Source organism: Corylus avellana, chromosome ca4, assembly GCF_901000735.1.
Source record: "Corylus avellana chromosome ca4, CavTom2PMs-1.0".
Lineage (NCBI taxonomy): Eukaryota > Viridiplantae > Streptophyta > Magnoliopsida > Fagales > Betulaceae > Corylus > Corylus avellana.
This window is the reverse complement of record NC_081544.1, coordinates 32652070-32672471: the sequence shown is the minus strand read 5'-3', so window position 1 is coordinate 32672471 and position 20402 is coordinate 32652070. Positions and strand designations below refer to the sequence as shown.

Sequence of the window (20402 nt, the reverse complement as noted above, 5' to 3'; positions counted from 1 at the left end):
GAAAAAGTATAAAATTTTACTTTAACTACTTATTTTTTCATATACACTATAACAAATTTTCTATTATACTCTCAATTTTCTTAAAATATTATTTTGTGTAGGAGAGAGTGCAGAAGAAAGAGAAGGGAGGGAGAGTAAAAGAAATAAAGGGAGAGAAAAATAATAATAAAAAAAGTTTATAGTGTGGATAGTGAATAGGATGATCAGCTTATTTACTATTTATACTAGAATAAAAAAACTATAAAATGACTATTCTGCTGGAGAGGAAAAAAAAAAAAAATTCAATTATGACTATTACGAAGGATTTGTCTAGATGTTCTAATTATTGTTTTCTCTTTGCTATGTGATATCCGTGTTGATCTATCATACTTATCTAAATTTGATACTTGAATTAGTGATTTTGAAGATATTTGTCGAAGAATACACTCAAGAGCATTCTCCAAAGTATTAGAAAAAAAAAAAAAGAGCATTCTCCAAAGTTCCATTATATTTTAGTCGAAATTCCATTTTGTTTGGAGTGGTACGTCCAAACAAATTACAAGATATTTTGGTAAAGTCCCATTGCTATTTGCTATCCCCAGCACACTTGTCCTGAACATTCTCGTAAAATTCAACAAATGAAGGAAAAGATAACCGCTGGCACTCACCCCTGTCGACTGTCGAGTCATCGCGCTTCTGGGTAGTTGAACACAGCCAGGCGCGCACTTAACAGCTAGCACATGATGAGCCGTAACGTCACGTCGCCCCGCCCCCGCCCCCCCCGCCCCCCAATCACTAATTCCATTTGTGGTAGGTGATGCGTTTGGGAAAGAGACTTTCGCCAATTATGCGATGACAACTACGACTGACGTTAGTGAGTCGTTTCTTGCGGAGCGACAAACAAATCCGGACTCGGATACTTGAAAGAGCGAGTTTTATGAATTTCGAGCTAGATTAGGAACGACATACGAATACGGATAACGACCGAGCAAGTTTAGCGTAGAGAAAAAAAATTGACATAAAAATAATGATTAATTATGTGTAAAAATAGAATAAAAAGTAACTCTACTTTATGATATGATTAAATAAAAAAGTATCTGCATAAGTATCTGCAAAGGAACACACACACTGACACACTCTCTCGCTCTCGCTCTCGCTCTGGTTCTGTTCTGAGCGACTGAAATCATGTGGACCGTTAGGATGGAGCCGATGCTCCAGCATTGTCATCGTGAGAGTCGAAGGTACGGTCTGAAATCCAAGGGTTTCAAGCCGTGGTCCTTGAATTGCTCTAGGAATCACAAGCTGGTTTTCCAGGCCCGGAGCTTCTGCAACTTCAGGCCTCCTAAGGTTCACGCTCTCAGAGCTAGCTCCACCGCTCTCGCTGAGACCGTCGAATCAGCGGACGCCTTCTTCAAGCAGACTTTCCCTCTGAAGCAAACTGAAACGGTTGGATTTTTTTTCTCGAAATTCTTATTTTGCTTTGCGTGAGAGTGTGGTTTCTGTTTGGTTCCCGAGAAAATGTTGGAAATGAAAAGGACGTGTTTGGTTGCTGAGGAGACTGAGGCAATTGAAGTTTGAAGAAAAATGGAAAAAATTCGCCTTCTATCATCTGAAATCGTTGGACAAGAGAGGATTCTCCACAAGGAAAAAATTTCTGAGATTTTTTTTTTCTCCTCTTTCCTCTGTCTTCTCAGCAATCAAACAGAACGTTAAATGTTTAACTTTTTCTTGATCGCAGCGAAAGCGATAAAAGAGATCGAAAAGCTGCGTCTTCAATTTACAAAGCAACACACACGTTGATAATAAAAATGAATTGTTATTGAACTCCAAAAACTATATTCTCCTTACAATCATGATCCTCTTATATAGAAATCCTACGAGCTGAGAAAGGCAAGAAACTAATTTTAGCACTAACATATAATGGACCAAATTGCTTAAAAATGAAAAATCATGGAAATTAAGTTTCCAGTCTAAATGTCAGAAAGTGAACCAAATCAAGAAGAACTCAAAAGGGATGGAATTGATTCGTTGTCAAAATTAGAAGATAACTCAAATGATTTTGTATCAGATGGATCCGCTCTAGCTAACTTAGAGCGGATTTCTAACAGCATTCTGTCTGGAGTTGGCTGGAGCGGACTTTTAGTGGAGTATTCTGTCTTGACTTGGCTCGTGCCAACTTCCAGCAGACTTCTAATGGAGTTCGAGCCAACTTCTAGCAGAGAGCTCTGTCTTGACTTGGCTCGAGCTAACTTCCAGCATACTTCCAGGCGGAGTTCGAGCCAACTTCTAGCAGAGTGCCCTGTCCTCCTCTGTTGTCTTACATCAGGCTCATTATATTTTAGTGTTTCACTTTTACCCAACAAAAGAAAAAAGAAAGAAAACTCAAATTGTATGCTGTTCAAAAATTTGCTCTATTTTATCAGATGCTTGACAGAATTGAAGGGTTTGAATTTGATTAAAAAAGTTCCCATGATTGACTTGGATTGTAGGTTGAGGGAACGATCTTCATCAGATTAGATCATGGGCAGAATAATCGGAATTGGGAGCTTACTGTTGGTTGTGATCTTCCTGGGAAATGGATTCTTCACTGGGGAATTTCTCATGTTGACGATGTTGGCAGGTATGCTAACTGTTTTAAATTTTAATGTTAAATTATTTGATTTAAGTATTTACGTGCTTTATGGAGAAGCTTAAGTAGATTCAAGGTTGTTTTCTTGATAATATCATAGTATATGGTATGATAGATATATGTGACCAAGAAAGACCCATCTATAAATTTTACAGTGAATGGGATCAACCTCCTACTGAAATGAGACCCCCGGGTTCAATTCCCATCAAGGTATGTATTGGTTTCTAAAGATCATGTATGGAGCCACTTTTGCATTGCCAATAAGAATATGAATAAAAAAGAAAGAGAAAAACCTTTTCAGGACTACGCAATGGAGACACCCTTGAAGAAATCATCGTCACTGGAAGGAGAGACGCTTTATGAAGTGAAGATTGATCTCAAACCCATCGACGCAATTGCTGCTATAAATTTTGTTTTGAAGGTTCTGATTGTCAAGAATTAGCAGTTGATAGTGTCAGTTATGTTAAATTTGCTGTGTAGTTAAGGTTTATAAGTATATTTTGCTAATTTATTTCTCTCTTTTTTTTTCTTTTTTTCTTTTTTTTTTGGGGGGGGATGGGGGGATGCAGGATGAAGAAACTGGATCTTGGTATCAGCACAGAGGGAGAGATTTCAAGGTGCCTCTTGTAGACTACCTTCAAGGCGATGGCAATATAGTAGGAGCAAAAAAGAGCTTTGATATTTGGCAAGGTTGTAGAAATTATTATATAGTACTATTGTTCACTTGGTTAATACATGTTTAATATTATAGATCTGTTAAATGCATAACCTTTTATCTTCAGCCTGAATTACTTTGTGCCTTCTTTTAGAACCGTTGTAACTCCTAAGCAAACATATGAGCCTAATTGAGTCCATATATCTATAAAGCCATGAAGTTCTGTCAAATAGAGGCAATTTCTTAATGAGATCCATTTGTGAAAAGGACTGACAGGCGATAGCAATAAAAGTAGTGCAACTCATTTGTAACATCATTTTGATCTTGGATGCAGTTTGTTATTGATGTAGGAATTAGATGCTGTTCTGGCACATATTGTCTCTTTTTGTTCTTTTCATTAGAGAGAGCTCCCTTAGAGGGAGAAGAAAGCGTGTAAAAACATACCTGAGTGTGGCATAGGATGAGGCCTTATATTAGGCTCTCATGGGGCCCTCTCAGGCCTGCATGGGCCTCCTTGGGCTCTTGTGACAATAAGCCTTGTGTTAGGCTTTCTTGGACCCCTGGTTGGCGCTAGTAGGGTCCTTTTATTGATTGGGTCTTGGGTCTTAGGCTTATTTTCCGTATCTATCAGGTGTATCACAGGTGGGTGGTTTATGATCTTCAACAGTTTTTTCTGGTAACTGTCATCTCCTCTCTATTCTATGTTCATTCATGGTCTGACAGACAGTTCTTGGCTCCTCTTAAACCTAGGGGCTTTGGGGCCGCTATCTAAAATGCTCCGTAAAACAGAAGCGTCACATACTGATGGTGCAGGCAGCAGCACTGAATCCAGAGACCTTAAACAAGAAAGTAGGAGTCTAGAAGGGTTCAATGAAGAGCAGCCTATTGCAAAACAAGTTGCTATTGATAACTCAGTCACTGTTAGTGTTAGAAAGTGCCCAGAGACAGCTAAAAATTTTCTATATGTAGAAACTGATATACCAGGAGATGTTTTTATTCACTGGGGAGTTTGCAGAGATGATACCAAAAAGTGGGAAATTCCAGCTGCCCCACATCCACCAGATACAATAACTTTCAAGGACAAGGCTTTGCGGACTCGATTACAGGTACAACATTTAAATATATTCCCTCACTGACATATTGGCAAATGTACTTTTATTCTCAATATATACTGGTGCTATTCTTGCTGATATATTGATGTTCTATATATGGGCTGCCATAAAAGCAGCTTAATTTGGAATGCTTTCCAGCTTTACCTTATGTGGGTTATTTGGTGCTAGAGGAATAATTGGACTTTGAACAGTGGAGCTATTCACAGTAATGCTTTAGCAGCCTTCCATCCTATTGTTTATTTTTTATTTTTGGACTTTCTTGATTCTCTGAGCCTTAGTGTAATTTAGAAGGAACTCCTATATACTTGAAACCATTCCATTTTCTTCACAAAATTGTTCTTTACTTGTCAAATACAACATACAATCATACAGACAAAGAGACAGATAGGCATATGTTTAGGTATATATACTAAATTTACATAACTATCAGGTCCCACACAATATTGTTAAGCTTTTCAAACCTTTTGTGCCTCTTTCTCTATCTCTCTCCCTGTTTTTTACTTCATTAAAAACGGGAATGTTTCTTTTGTGTGGCCCCACTAAAGAGGTTGCGTTTTTCTGAAAGGAAGAGTTTTCTGTAATCGCTACCAGATAGGGAAGTAATTGGGGTTTTATGGAGTTAGAGTGCAAGCTTGTGCTTTCTCAATTGTGTGACCGTATTTTCATTTGTCCTCCCCTCCAATGTGACGTTAAGGTCTTTTTACTTCTTATTTGTCTCTGATATAACTAGCCTTTCATGCATAGCATATTTATGTTGTGAAGCATAATTATACCTAGCAACTTGGGAGATAGGATTTCATATCTGCAAACATGCTTTTACTAGAATATGGGAGGATTTTTGTGAAATTTTATTCAATGTCATACTTGCTATACATGGATACGTAGATTATGCTGGCAGAGCCTCATATTAAGGTCTGATGTGAAGGCATTATTAAGCTTGCAATTACTTGCATTAGAGTTGTTAGTTATACTTGACTTCTTCCATATGCTATTCGTCTATGGAAATGTTGAATTGGGATACCTCATTTCTTCTTGTTAATTTTGAATCTTCAGCTCTTTAGAATTGTTTTCTTATTCTTAAACATTAATTACATGAGTGGAGTGTTCTGCAGCCAAAAGAGGGGGGAGAGGGATGTTTTGGATTGTTTACTATAGAGGAAGGACTTGAAGGGTTTCTTTTTGTGCTCAAGCTAAATGAACATACTTGGTTGAAATGTATGGGAAATGACTTCTACATCCCCCTCTCAAGTTCTAGCAGCTTCCCTGCCAAATCTGGACAGGGTCTATCTGAAAGTGCACAGATACCTGAATATAATGCAGAAGCAAATCAAGAAGGAGAAGCAAATCAAGAAGGAGAAGCAAATCAAGAAGGATCTATTAGTGCATTAACTAGTGGAATAATTAATGAAATAAGGAGCTTGGTAAGTGACATTTCGGCTGTGAAGGGTCAAAAGGCCAAAACTAACGAAGCACAAGAAACAATTCTTCAAGAAATTGAAAAACTGGCTGCTGAAGCCTATAGCATCTTCAGAAGCTCCATTCCAACTTTCTCGGAGCAAGCTGTTGTTGAATTCGAGGAACTAAAACCTCCTGTCAAAATATGCTCAGGGACGGGCACAGGGTTTGAGATATTGTGTCAAGGGTTTAACTGGGAATCTCACAAATCTGGAAGATGGTACATGGAGCTGAAAGAAAGAGCTTCAAAATTATCTTTGCTTGGTTTCACTGTGATTTGGTTACCACCACCTACAGATTCTGTATCACCTGAAGGGTACATGCCAACGGATTTATATAATTTGAGTTCCAGGTACTATAATTCAAGTTTATAGATACACAATCTTTGTTACTGCCTCATATAGAATTTGTTGTGGTCTTTATGCAAAGAATTCTCAGCTTGCTAGTGAACCTTCATTAATTATAACTGAAAACCTTTCTTTGAGAAAAGAAAAAGAGGGTACTACACGCTTGAGGGACATCTGCTTTCTTGATGTATGCTTATATATTATTGGAACTGGGCATGATTGGTTGGATTTTAAAAATTTTTGATTATCAGTTACTTAATAGACAGTTGAGATGTGTCATCTTTAAAAATCTATATTGTTTTCTATATATATATATATATTTTTTTTTCTGTACAAAAGATAATAGGCGGTATCGTAATAAATGAGAATTCTGTGACTAATTTTTGTTTCTGTTGTGACATACAAATCAGATATGGAGATATTGATGAGCTGAAAGAAGTTGTGACGAAATTCCATGAAGCTGGAATGAAAGTCTTGGGGGATGTTGTCTTGAATCACCGCTGTGCACAGTATCAGAATCAGAATGGTGTTTGGAATATCTATGGTGGTCGTTTAGATTGGGATGAGCGCGCAGTTGTTGGAGATGACCCCCATTTTCAGGTACTATGCTATGCTTTTTGTCTACTAAAAAGTCAACTTCTTTTACGGTACTCAGAATTGATTCCTTTTTTAATGTTTAATCATGCATCTATTATTCTCTGAATATTTGCAAACACGTCAAAGCAATAATCTTCTCCTCCCCCCCCAAAAAAGAAGAAGAGGAAGATGCAATTATTTGAGAATTATGATGGTTAGATTGCTGAATTTTGACGAACTAATGAAGGAATTTCCCTGTGCATGGAAACAGAATCCCACTAATAGATTTGTTATCTTAATCCTAAGGTTGCAAAAGTTTGATTTTCATTTATTTTGGCCTTGTAGTTTTCTAGAATCCAATACTGATAAAAGAAATATGCACAATGTATGATGAAAATTTTATTGTGTTGTTAACGGTGATTCCCCTTGTAGTTTCTTTTGATATTTATCCTACTTTGTATCCTTTGTCTTCGATAATTGATCTCCTTAGGCTCGCTTTATTTCACAAATAGAATTGCTTACTACTTTTTTTTCTTAAGAAATCGAAATATCATTAAAAAGAGAAAAGCGCAACCCAGTTACACAAAAAGTATACAAGAGATAAACCTAACTAGAAGGAGAGAAAAGAAAAAGAGAATCGTGAAAATTAAGCAAACTAGGAAAGACAAACGCAACTATCTAAAAGTAAAGAGTATTGAAAAACAAAGACTTAAGCTCCACCACTATACTTTCATGGCCCTTGAAGCTTCTATCATTTCTTCCCCTCTGAAGACATCACATAAGGCATGACAACACCATAAGAACCCATTGCACCCTTACCTTTGGAGACTAGGTTAGAATGGGCCACAAGAGGCAGGTCGGGTTTGCTTGCATTAGAAGGATGCTTAGAGAAATATTTACTATTGGACTGGATTTTGACTCAACTAATGCAACCTTCTCTGAGCATGCCCTAGAACCTAAGCCAGCTGGGCCTAGACCCAAATCAACCCAATCAATACAATGAGTGACTTCCGTTTTTAGGCGCACCAACGTCACTATGAGAGTTTGGAAATCAAAGATTTCACTCAAAAGTTCCATGTCCTTCCTCGAGTAGACCCCACCAACAAAGGATCAGGGATCCTCTAAACCCCCAGATGAAAAGCCAGGCGCATCCATCCCCGTTCAATTGTCCCTTCAACAATGTTGAAACAAAATTCCCAAAAGTACCACTCACCAAAGAGGATGTTGGCGGACGCTCCTTCAAGACCTTTGTGTAATACCTATACCCAACCACCTTCTTTGGTGGTTTCAAAGCCTGAACCGACACACTTCCACCCAAGCCATGCGATAGACGACCACCTCTTTGAACCCCAGTTGGGTGAGGTCTACTCCAACCACCATAAATCACATAGATAAAATACAGAACCAAGCGTAACTCGAGGGAGAAGGGACTCCACTCCTTTTCACCTCTTCCTTTTGGCACAACGATAAAGCCCTTTTGACCATTCCCACCATACTCTGCTATAGCCTGATAATGCCCTTAGTTTTTAGAGCACACGATTGAGCGAGGATGGTTGTGACCCCAACTCTGCAGGTTCTCTTAAAATCCATGGTGGTTAACAACCAAGCAACTCTAACTTTACCCAAATGAATAGAACTAACAATACCATGACTCATTTTGTTAAAGTGTTGATTAAATGATTAAATTTATCTTTTATTATCAACTTAAATTTTTTGGACAAATGATTTAACATGGTATCAGAGCTAAAGGTCCTAAGTTCGAACCTTGACTCCAATTAAATGATTAAATTTACCTCTTCTTATTAGCTTAAGCTTCTGGGACAAGTGATAATTTAATACCTTTCAAGAACTCATAACACTGTAGACCCGCCCTCCACCACAAGCTCAAAAGCTTTAGATTCAATAAAACACCACCTCGAATTCCCCATAGGACTGACCAAATTCACTAACCCAATAATTGCTTATGCAAGACAAACATATAGGCCTTTTAGGGTTTTGATCTTACAAGGTTGGTTATGGAAATCAACCAGATCACTTGTACGTTTTGGGCTGAGGCTTCAGATGCAATGGTGTGACTCAAGAAAAGAACCATATACTGCATATGATTATATACTCTTGCATGTACTGGTTTGACATCCTGATTGAAGAAGACCTGAATTTTGGTCTATTGGATGAAAAGTAGCCAAAGCATTTCACCACGAGCCATATACTGCATATGATTATATACTCTTTGCGTGTATTGGTTTGAGATCCTGATTGAAGAAGACCAGAATTTTGGTCTATCGGATGAAAAATAACCGAAGCATTCCACCACGAATAAGAGTCTTCAGGTTGGATAGGCGGTAGAGCTAGGAACGCCTATCTGTAGGTAGATTAATCACCATCTTGCCCACTTCCAGTTGTCTCTGTGTATTCTGCATGCACTAACAGGTACATTTGAGTGTAAGATCTGTCTACTAAATGAGTTGCACCTCCATGCATGCGTGTCCCTTTCAAGCAAACCAAGAAAACTGTACGTTCCAAGGGCATAATGCGTAGGACTGTGTTTTCATATTTGTCATCTGTTTGATATAACAGATTTCAAATGATGGAGGGAACAAGAGATAGGTACTTTTATTGGGATTGTGTTATGGGAATGGAAAAGGAAGGATCTCTTTGGTTCATTGACCCCAACAAGGGAATTGTGTGATAAATATATTATCAAGAAAAACCTCTTTTGACATAAACATTTGTTGTAAAAAGAAAAAAAGGAAACTAGATGTCAGAATCTGCTTAAGTAGTTGTTAAGCAGATTCTGACATCTAGTACTTTTCTTTTGTTTTGTTTTGTTTTTTTTTTTTCCCTTCTGCTAGCAGCAGCAGTAATTATGCCAACACTAGTGCTAGCAGTAGTAGTAATAGTAGTTGCCGCGGTGTTAATTACTGAATTGAATAATAGTAGTACTAACAGCAGCAATTTCATAGAATGAATAGAATGAGTTTCTGATTTGACTTCTGGATTGACCTTCATGTATGGTAAATACGTTGGAAACTGGAGTGTAAACCTGGGAATGCCTTGTATCTGTTCTCTAACCTTAGGTGTATGCTTGTAATGCTTGTCTCAGAGCTTGGTCAATGTAGCAACAGCAGTTGTAGCAGAGTGAGTAGATCATGTTTTCTGACAAAATAAAAAAGAAAGATAATATTTGTCTAACTCGTTCTTCTAGAAATAGGAGGTTACAGGCTTGTTTGACAGGCTTAATCTGTAATGTTTATATGATTTAAAAAGTTAGGACCGACAATGAAAATTGCAAATGCAATGGAATCGAGCAACCTTGCAGCTTTCAGGATTGCCAACCTATTTCTGCGTTAGACCTCTTTGCTTGTTGGAAAGTGCAGGTTGGTTTTTGTCGTGTAGTAGTGTGGAAGATGGTTCTGGCCTATTTAATGTGGTGTATTTGAAGAGAAAGAAACGATCGTAGTTTTTAAGATCGTGAGAGGATGGTGATGGAATTAAAGGCGCGTTTCCTCAACACCCTCTACTATTGGATGGCTATCATTGATTGCTTTCATTTTTCTGGTTTTTATGATTTTCTTGATATTTGTTCTTTTTCTAGTTATGTGTTTCTCTTGTATATTTTCTGTGTAATTGGGTTGTGCCTTTGCACTTTTTAATGAATTCCATTTATATATATATGTAAGAAAATTCCTGCTTTTAGACATGCATGATTGATTTATTCCATGAGACTATGTGCCTATGCTATATGTACAGCTTTTCTTTCTTGGGCGGAACTAAGTGTTCATTCTCAGATATATAAAGTACCTTGTTTATATCACAGGGCAGGGGCAACAAGAGTAGCGGAGATAATTTCCACGCTGCTCCAAATATTGATCATTCACAAGATTTTGTGAGGAAGGGTATTAGAGAATGGTTATGTTGGCTAAGGTGAGCAGTCTGGACTGATCTCTTGAACTTCTGAGGAACGTTTTCGAGGGAAACATATCCTTTTCTTATCAATAAAGTAAAAAAACTGCCTTTAAGAGGAAGACTTACCCAAATAATCCTTAAGTAGATCAACAAGCTAAATCTCTCTCTCAAAGCTGGGGTTATCCCAAAATGAAAGCTGGAGTTGATTCTTGATCATAGCACCCTCAGGGGCGTCTCAAAGCGTTTCTTTTAGTTTTGTTTGAGCTAATGTCCTAATTTTGTGACAATAGTGCGACCACCATGTTTTCTTCAGAAAAAATAAAAAATAAAAATGAATACCTGAGGAGACTCATGGTTGTTTCTGGAGTTCTGAGGTAGTCTATTGGAGTGTTGCTATGTTCCATATATGTCTGAAGTTAATCAATTTTTGTGTTTCAAGTTAATTGGATTGATGACACATAATTTTTCTTAACCTTGGAAAGCTCCAGTGAACATAGCTGCAAAAATCTATGACTTGAAGGTGTCTCATAATTTTATCGTATGTATATCATGATGTTCTGAAGTCAGTGCTCCTTGGTTCTTTTAGAATATAATTAGAGGTTTTCGTTTTTGTTCTCGTGATATGCATTTTCTCTCTGCTTCTGTAAATAACACTATGTTCAAGGTTTGGTTATGTAGTTTTGCTTTCAAAATATGATCTCCAGGAAAGAAATTGGGTATGATGGGTGGAGGATGGATTTTGTCAGAGGATTTTGGGGTGGTTATATCAAGGAGTACCTGGAAGCAAGTGAACCTTCCTTTGCTGTTGGAGAGTATTGGGATTCCCTCAGTTATACGTATGGTGAAATGGATCACAATCAAGATGCGCATAGGCAGAGAATTATAGACTGGATCAATGCAACTAATGGAAATTCTGGTGCTTTTGATGTCACGACCAAAGGGATTCTTCATTCAGTAAGTGTTCATCTAGACAATGCTTTGATGGGGTGTTTAGAATATTAGAATTGTGTTTTATATGGCCTTAAAAAATTGAAAGTTAATTTTGTTTTTGATATCATTATAAATGTCTCGATTACTGTTTTAAGTGAAAAATATTACAAGTAGATTACAGGATCTGGAATCTATTTATTTATTTATTTTATGATTATGCTGATTTTATCAACTTGTATCTTCATATGTTATGCTGCATCTGCAAAGTATTACTTATTTATGTGTATATAAGGTGCAATTATATCTCAATAACCCGGACTCCACTCTGGTGGTACTTTTACTGGGTAATGGCTTTTCTTAAAGGTTCAGTTATAAGATGGACGTTATTTACTTACATTGTACATTTATTTTATGTAGGCACTGGAAAGATGTGAATATTGGCGATTATCTGATCGAAAGGGAAAGCCTCCTGGGGTTGTTGGATGGTGGCCATCACGTGCTGTTACCTTTATAGAGAATCATGACACTGGTTCTACTCAGGTTTGAACCTCCATTTTGAACTGTCCATTGTATCTGCATGTTGTTTCTGCCGATAAATATTTTCATTGCAGAATGCAAAACAATACAGCTTAGTAGCTTACTATCAAACTAGCAGCCAAGTAGAAAATTGATACAAGCCTAGTGCAATAAGACTTAACTGATAATGAAGATACATTTTTTCTACAATGACTTGGTCCCTAAAATAAAAGGTGTACTCCTCATTTGCAGGTAAGATCTCATGGAAATCTGTAAATGCTGTTAAATAATGTCCTTGGAACATAAACAAATTGCTCTCTGTAAATCTGTAGAAGCATTACCACAAATCTTGGACCAGCTTTTAAAATTTTCTCCCACTTGTACTAGGAAAGAAGTACAAGACTCTGTTTGAATGAAAGCTTTTATGATGCTATTGTCTCTACTTGGAATTGGGAATGTTATTTTGCCCTTTCATATTCTTCCCTTCTGCAGGGCCATTGGAGATTCCCAGGTGGAAAGGAAATGCAAGGATATGCTTACATCCTGACTCATCCAGGAACACCTGCAGTGTTCTTCGACCATATTTTCTCTCACCACGGATCTGAAATTGGAGCCTTAATCTCTATCAGGAACCGGAACAAAATCCAGTGCCGTAGTACGGTAAGTGTCAATCGTTGGCTTCAATTGTTGGGCATCATAATGTGCATGGAAAACTCTCTTAAAGAAAATAAAATGCTCTAATTTTCTCGTTAAATATAAAAGAACTGAAGAATAAAAGTAGTCAAAAACTTACAGATTGAACTTGTAATTTTTTAGTGTCCCAAGACATTGAATAATAATACGCCGCATAATCGGTCTGGTTATTTGTCATTGTTGCTGTAAATGTCTGTCGATGAAAATTGAAAAGGTTTCAAAATATTGACTTCATTTGTGATACTGCATCATGTAGATCAAAATTACTAAGGCAGAAAGGGACGTGTATGCGGCCATCATTGGTGACAAAATTGCAGTGAAGATAGGACCAGGTCATTATGAACCAAGTGGGGCCCAGAGTTGGTCTTTCGCTACTGAGGGAAAAGATTACAAGGTCTGGGAGGCATCTTGATATAATCAAAATGATTTCAATCATATATATAGAATATGTATGTATATATAGACGATAGAGAAGGTTTCCACTGCAAGTTTTCGTCATTTTTCTACGAAGAAAAATAAAGAGCGCCATACTTGTTCGTGATTGAAGTTGCTCTTACCATGCTTTTCCTCACATAGAGGGTTGCTAGCAACTTGACCAAGGGATGGTGATATATAGGTCCCGGAGAGTCCTATCGCGGCAAGTTAGCTCGAGTGGAAGCCGGAGTAGCATGTATTGGGATTTGGGCATAGGATTGAGATTTGCCATTAATAATATACTTATTTTGTAACATCTCGTGGAAGCATTTTTTAAATAACGTGTCAAGGAAAACCATCATTCCTTACACCTGTTTGATTTTGTTAAGAATCATTCATAAGAGTGATTATATTTTATGCATTGTTTGTTTGTGTGAAACATTTTCTTTTTTTAAAAAAAGTGCTAATTGTCTCCTTAAACCATTTTTTGCTTCATCCGCAGCCCCTATTTGTCATCTCTCTCTTCCTCGCAACTCAAATTATATGAAAACTAGCTCATAACCCGCGTTATGTGTGGGATTCTTCGTTATAATTTATTTTTAAAATCTTTATTTATAAAAAAAGACATATAAAAATATATCTCACATCTAATTTAAAAAAAAAAAGAAAAGAAAAAAAGACAAAAATATATGTAAATATTGTACTTTCATCATAGGTTAAAAAAGATATATAAAAATATATCTCACATATTTAAATAAAAAAAAAAACATTTAAATTTACACACCAGTGTATAGTACTAAACATAGTGACACAAAGTTACACAAAACATTGCATGGATGTATAAATCACAAAAAATATATATTACTATCACACTTAAATTTTATTTTAATCAATAAAAATTAAAACATATTAAAATATTTGTTCCCGTATGTGTAATTTATAACAAAAAGAAGTATAAAGAAAAACAAAATAGCAAGAAGGAAATTTGAATTCTAGTTATTAAAACATTAATAGAAAATTAGAAGAAATTTGTGATGATATTTTTGTGATACCTATTTTATTTCAATACAAATAAAATTCATATAATTATGAATATTTAAAAAATAATACATAGCAAAATAACAAATCTTTTTTTTTTTAATAAATACAAAATAAAACAGAATATTTCACTCAATATTTAATTCAATCAAATAAATCATTTCACGTCATGTTTAATGCTTAATTATCTCTTTTGTGTTTTGAAAGATTTTTTATTCATTTTCTAGACAACAATCAAATACATTTGTGTCTTATTTTGCTTTCAAAAGCAAAAAATTCTAAAAAATATTCAAGTAAATCATACAAATGAAAAAATAAATTCCATAAAACCATTCAAATGAATTAAAAATATGACTCTAGATTTTAATTTATTCCATATAAATTAAAAAAAATGTTAAAATATTTGTTCTCATGTGAGTAGTTTAAAATGAAAATAATAGCAAGAAAAAAAACATGTGGATTTTGATTATCAAAGCATTAGTTTTTAATATTATTAGTCTGATACCTATTATATTTCAATGAAAATTAAAATTCATACAATTCTAAACATTCTAAAAAAATACAAAGTAAACTAAACAAAATATTTTTTTATGAATACAAAATAAAACAAAATCTTTCACTAAACCATTAACGCAATCAAATCAATCCTTACATAAGGTGCAATGCTTAATATTTCTTTGGTGTTTCGAAAGTATTTATGTTCAATTTGTACTAATTAATCAAATAAATGTTTGCCTTGTTTTGCTTTCAAAAGCATAAAAGTTCAAAAATGGTCGAAAATTGACTAAATCACATAAACAAAACAAAAATTCCTGTAAAACATAAGAGCCCTTATTTTAGTTTAATTGATATACATTAAAATATGTTTAAATATTTGTTCGTATAAATATATATAATTTTAAATGAAAAGTATATATATATATATAAGAATATATGAATTATAATATAGAAAATTAGTAGGAATATTTAATATTTTTAGTGCGATATCTATTGAAAAAACATATTAGCACTTTGGAAATCCGTTTCCAATTTCCTAGCACCAAATCCTATATATTGTTAAAAAAATCCTATATATAGTTTTTTTATATATAGTACTATATACTACGATATATATATATATATATACTACGATTTTTTTTTTTAAGGAAAAAAAAAAAAGCAAGAAGAATACATGGATTATAATATAGAAAATTAGCATGAATATTTAACATTTTTAGTGTGACATCTATAATATTTCAATACAAATCAAACGCATATAATTTTGAACATTTGAAAGAAAAAAAAAATACAAAGGAAAATAAACACTTTTTTTAAAAAAAAATAAAAATTTGTTCCTATAGGTATACATATGTAATACATGGTTTAAAATGAAAAGTATAAAGAAAAAAAAAATAACCTTTTAAAAAAATGGGCTATATGGTGGATTTTTTTAATTTTATTTTATGACTTATATGGCCAATTATGAGTAATTAATTAATGTAGTATGTTTTTAAATTCTAAATGTTGTCTTTATAGAGAAAACCTTTTATCAGGACCATCCTATTAACACCCATTTTACAGCTCCCAATTAATAACCGACACATAAGCAAAAACATAAAAAGTGCACAAAAATAAGTTGGACCAAAATACACTAGATTTTAAGGTGATAAAATCTCTAAAGAGTTAACCTTCCTCTTCTATGTCTTAGTTTTTAATCCAAAAACGAGTTTTGAATCATTAGAAACGGGTTTTAGAGCATTAAAAATGAGTTTTGAGGCGGGTCACAGCCGGCGGGGTTTGAGGCGTTCACCGCCGGCCATACCCGTGGGTCCAGCGAGACCCACGGCGTGGGTCTGTGGGTCTCGCCAGACCTGCGTGGGTCTTGCTGGACTCACGTGGGTCCGGCCGAACCCACGGCGTGGGTCTTGCTGGACTCGCGTGGGTCCGGCCGAACCCATGGCGTGGGTCTGGCCAGGGTCTTGTCGACGAGTTTTTTTTTTCTCTGATTTGGTGTGATTATTCTCACTTTTATTTTTTGCATTTTTCTTAAATTTGATTATATGTCACATAGTAATTGGAAGTTGCAAAAGTGGTGTTATTAGGATAGACCTGATAGTAGGGGCTCTCGTCTTTATATAGTTTTGGAAAGTAATAAATTATGAGAAAATAATATCATACATTAAAATTTTGAAGTTAATGAAATCACATATAAAGAAAATGATTGAAATATAATTAAATGCTCTTAATTAAATCTAATTTAATGACCGGTTCACCCTTAAAAAAACGGTTCAAAAATTATACATTAAAAAACCAATTTAGCCTTTTAAAAAAAATGAGTTCACGGCACAAGTTGCAATTCTAGATTATCTCTAAGAGTGATTCGGTTATTTTATATATATGACTATAAAAATATTTGGCAATTTTTCATACTAACCAAATGCCAAAAAAATGTTTCTTACCATTTTCAGGGTTGCACACAAACAGAAGGGGACACTGTAACGCGGGGGGCGCAATAATTGCAAACATTAGAACATTCAAAAACACGTTGCAAAAAAAAAAGAGAAAGAAATGGAAGTTAGAAGAGGAGTAAACATAGTTTCCTTTTTTCATGTAAGTAACGAATATCTGGGATACCCGAGCCCTAAAATGGATGGTTAAGATTTAAAGGGTAATGAATTAACGGTGTAAATGAATTCACATGCACTATTTTAATTTTTTACACCATTTTTCATTTATTTTTTTGTTGTTGGTAGGCGTGGTTGCTTAATTTCTAACTCAACAAAAACCACACCGTTGCAAACATTGCGGGACATTGGTAAGTCTCAACCATTTCGTTGTTAGTTATGAGAAATGAGAAGCGGCCAGCTTACTTAAGTTGCTAAACATAGATACAAAAGCTGTTTAAGCGTTAACTGCATGAGGTTCCCCATTCTTCCCGGCTTATGCTTCTCCAACTTCACTAATTCATTTCTTTTCCGTGTCATTCTCTATGGCCGTTGTATTTATACGTTTTCATGTATTAAATACTGGATTCTTCGCAAGCAAGCCAAGAGAACCCTTTCAGTTGTGGGTTCCATCTGCTAGAGTTTGCCGGAACACCTCGACCTTCACCGGCAGTAACCAAAAAAGAAAAGAAAATTACAACACGAAAAGTCGTACACGTTGACTTGACATATATGAATGCAGAAGCAATGGCAGGAGTTCAAAAGAATTTGTTTGGGCTCTTGTTTTTTGTCTCATTCTCTCTAATAATCCCGACCCTTCACGCCAACATCGGTAATCAATCCGATGAATACTGGAAGCTCCGAGAAGAGAACGCCCAAAAAGCCAACCTCGAGGCCTTTCATTCACATCCCGAGGAAATCACCAATGACTTCAACTCTCATGTCAACAAGTACGTCTCTGTCTATTAAATTACAATTGACTTTTAATTCAATAATAATTTTAAAAGATATGTTAATTTTTGAAGGACATGTGAAAGACATTTCAGTTCCAAATCAAATTATGATATGAAATGCATAACCTTTTATTGAGAAATTTTTAACCATATATATAATTAACAAAAATTGGCGTGTAGGGTTCTGACGGGGACGAACAGCACAAGAAGAAACTTGAGAAAGTACAAGGGACCATGCTTGGCGACCAACCCAATTGACCGATGCTGGAGGTGTCGCCCGAATTGGGCCCAAAACCGCAAGAGGCTGGTCAAGTGTGTCCTTGGGTTCGGGCACAGAGTCACCGGTGGAAAAAATGGTCCATTCTACGTTGTGACCGATTCCTCCGACAACGACATGGTGAATCCAAAACCGGGAACCCTCCGGCACGCGGTTACCCAGGAAGGGCCCCTCTGGATTATATTTGCACACAGCATGATAATTAGGCTGAATCAGGAGCTGATCATGACGAGCGACAAAACCATTGATGGTAGGGGAGCCAATGTGCGCATATCCTTTGGTGCTGGCCTCACCCTCCAATTCATCAAGAATGTCATCATTCATAACATTCATATCCATGACATTGTCTCCGGAAATGGCGGGCTTATCAGGGATTCTCAAGGCCACGTTGGTTTGAGGACCCAGAGTGATGGTGATGGTATCTCCATCTTTGGCTCATCCAACATCTGGATTGACCATGTTTCCATGTCCAACTGCCAAGATGGCCTAATTGATGCCATCATGGGATCAACTGCCATTACCATATCCAACTGCCATTTCACCCACCACAATGAGGTAACCTATAATATTTAATTCCTCTACGTACGCACATTTTTTCACCATACTAGATTTCACAAAGCGCTTCCTTTTATATGGGTCGAATAAAGCTCAAGCTTTCGCTGATGGGTGTGCGTGGCCCCAAAGCCCCAAAGCCCCAAAGCCCCAAAGCTCAAGCTTTCGGGAGTCAAAGCCAACCACCCGGGTTGAGGAATGAAAAAAAAAACCCATTTATGATTAGTACACTAACGAATGTGAGATGGGTGATTTAGGTGATGTTATTTGGTGCAAGCGACAGCTACTCCGGCGACTCGATAATGCAAATTACAGTTGCCTTCAACCACTTCGGGAGGGGATTGGTGCAAAGGATGCCGAGGTGCCGATGGGGATTTGTTCATGTGGTTAACAATGACTACACTCACTGGCTAATGTATGCCATTGGTGGTAGCAGCCATCCGACCATTATCAGTCAGGGTAACCGATTCATTGCTCCTCCAAACGGCTTTGCTAAAGAGGTATATAATATATATATATATATAATTTCTTTTTGTCAAAATGGCATGAAGGTAATTAATATAAAAATAAATAATTTTGGTTTGTGATGTTGGTGAAGGTGACCAAGAGGGACTACGCGGAGGAGGGTGTGTGGAGTCAGTGGACATGGAGATCGGAGGGAGATCTGATGTTGAACGGAGCATTCTTCGTTCAATCTGGGAAGCAACTTGCAAAGAAGCCATACTCGAGGTTGGAAATGATAAAAGCGAGACCAGGGACATTCGTCAAAAGACTCACGCGCTTCGCCGGCACCGTCAACTGCAAACCCGGCAAACGTTGTTAGCGTTTTCCAAATTTCTTTTTATAGATAATAAAAAACTTAGCCTCGTTTCTTTAGGCGAGGATGAGCATCATATATAACAGAACGCCTGTAGTTGTTGTAGTTGCTATACATCATATATATATTGTTTGGAGAAGAAGGGAAAGCAAATCAAAGTACTTATGGGGGTCTGACAAAGATGGAGATCATCAGCAAGAAAAGAACATAAATTTCCGCATGGCTAATAGCGTTTTCTGGGTGCTTTTCCATTGATTAAAAGCAGAAGAAGCAATATGGTTCTATGTAAGCTTAAAGCATGCAGGCATATGTATGTCTCGCATGCACTCTCTATTCTGTATGTGTGTTAAAAATTTACAATATTAACAAAATCACATATATATGTTATATATATAAGTAAATGCTTATGCATACTTCAGGGGTATTATGAGAGTAGAAGAGAGTGCCAGAAAATGATGGTTTTTGTTAATGTGTTTTAGAGAGTTTTTGTTTGGATTGAAAAAAGGTTCTAATATGACCTTGAAAGCTATTTTTGTATTTTTATAATTAGTGTTTTGTGCTTGAGTTGTTTGTTAACTTTCTTTGTGTTTGAGATTCAATGCATGCAATTTTTAATTGAGATAAAGGTGAATTGTAGAATTAATGATCTAGACTTCTACTTTGATATTTATCACTTATTCAAAAAATTTAAACTAATAATAAATTAATAATTAAAAGTTACTATATAATAATGTGTTGGTGTTAATTACTTTAACTAGTTTAAATAGCTCTTGTATCGAAAAAGAGAAATGCTAGGTGTTCAATCTCCTGATTCTAAGTGCATGAATATTATTTTTTTAAAAAGTAAAAAGAAACTGGTCCATATTTCTTACCTAATTTTTAGAAAATAATATTAACTTAGGAACATGAGAACTAGCATTCCCCAACTAGATATGGTTTAAAAAAAGGGTTAAATACTAAATACCCCACTGGGGTTTGATACCTTTATTTTTACCCCATTGGGGTTTCATTTTTATTACAGGACTCCCCTGGAGTTTTGATAAAGGATCAAGTTAGTTCATTCGTTAGTTGACCGTTAGGACTGACACGTGGACCAATCAGATGTTGACACGTGGCACATATTTAATTTT

General features: G+C 35.9%; 2 protein-coding genes across 3 annotated transcripts; both read left to right on the top strand.

Moving 5' to 3' along the window:
• The first annotated feature begins 1024 nt into the window (after positions 1-1024).
• LOC132177043 (alpha-amylase 3, chloroplastic-like) lies at positions 1025-13635 on the top strand. 2 transcript variants are annotated; one of them, XM_059589251.1, is made up of 13 exons: positions 1025-1425; positions 2469-2599; positions 2764-2818; positions 2910-3029; positions 3178-3298; positions 4053-4369; positions 5488-6182; positions 6588-6777; positions 10571-10677; positions 11364-11613; positions 12007-12129; positions 12598-12765; positions 13055-13635. In XM_059589251.1, exons 1-13 carry the CDS (start codon positions 1165-1167, stop codon positions 13208-13210), a joined length of 2694 nt encoding a protein of 897 aa, XP_059445234.1. In that variant the 5' UTR covers positions 1025-1164; the 3' UTR covers positions 13211-13635. The 2 variants fall into 2 exon arrangements, with proteins under 2 accessions (XP_059445234.1, XP_059445233.1); XM_059589250.1 differs by having other exon boundaries at positions 1026-1425; positions 4014-4369.
• Positions 13636-17308: 3673 nt separating this feature from the next.
• LOC132177045 (pectate lyase-like) lies at positions 17309-19645 on the top strand. The gene is made up of 4 exons (XM_059589254.1): positions 17309-17623; positions 17807-18458; positions 18713-18955; positions 19054-19645. The coding sequence occupies exons 1-4, from the start codon at positions 17406-17408 to the stop codon at positions 19276-19278; spliced, it is 1338 nt and encodes a 445-aa protein (XP_059445237.1). The 5' UTR covers positions 17309-17405; the 3' UTR covers positions 19279-19645.
• The last annotated feature ends 757 nt before the right edge of the window (positions 19646-20402 follow it).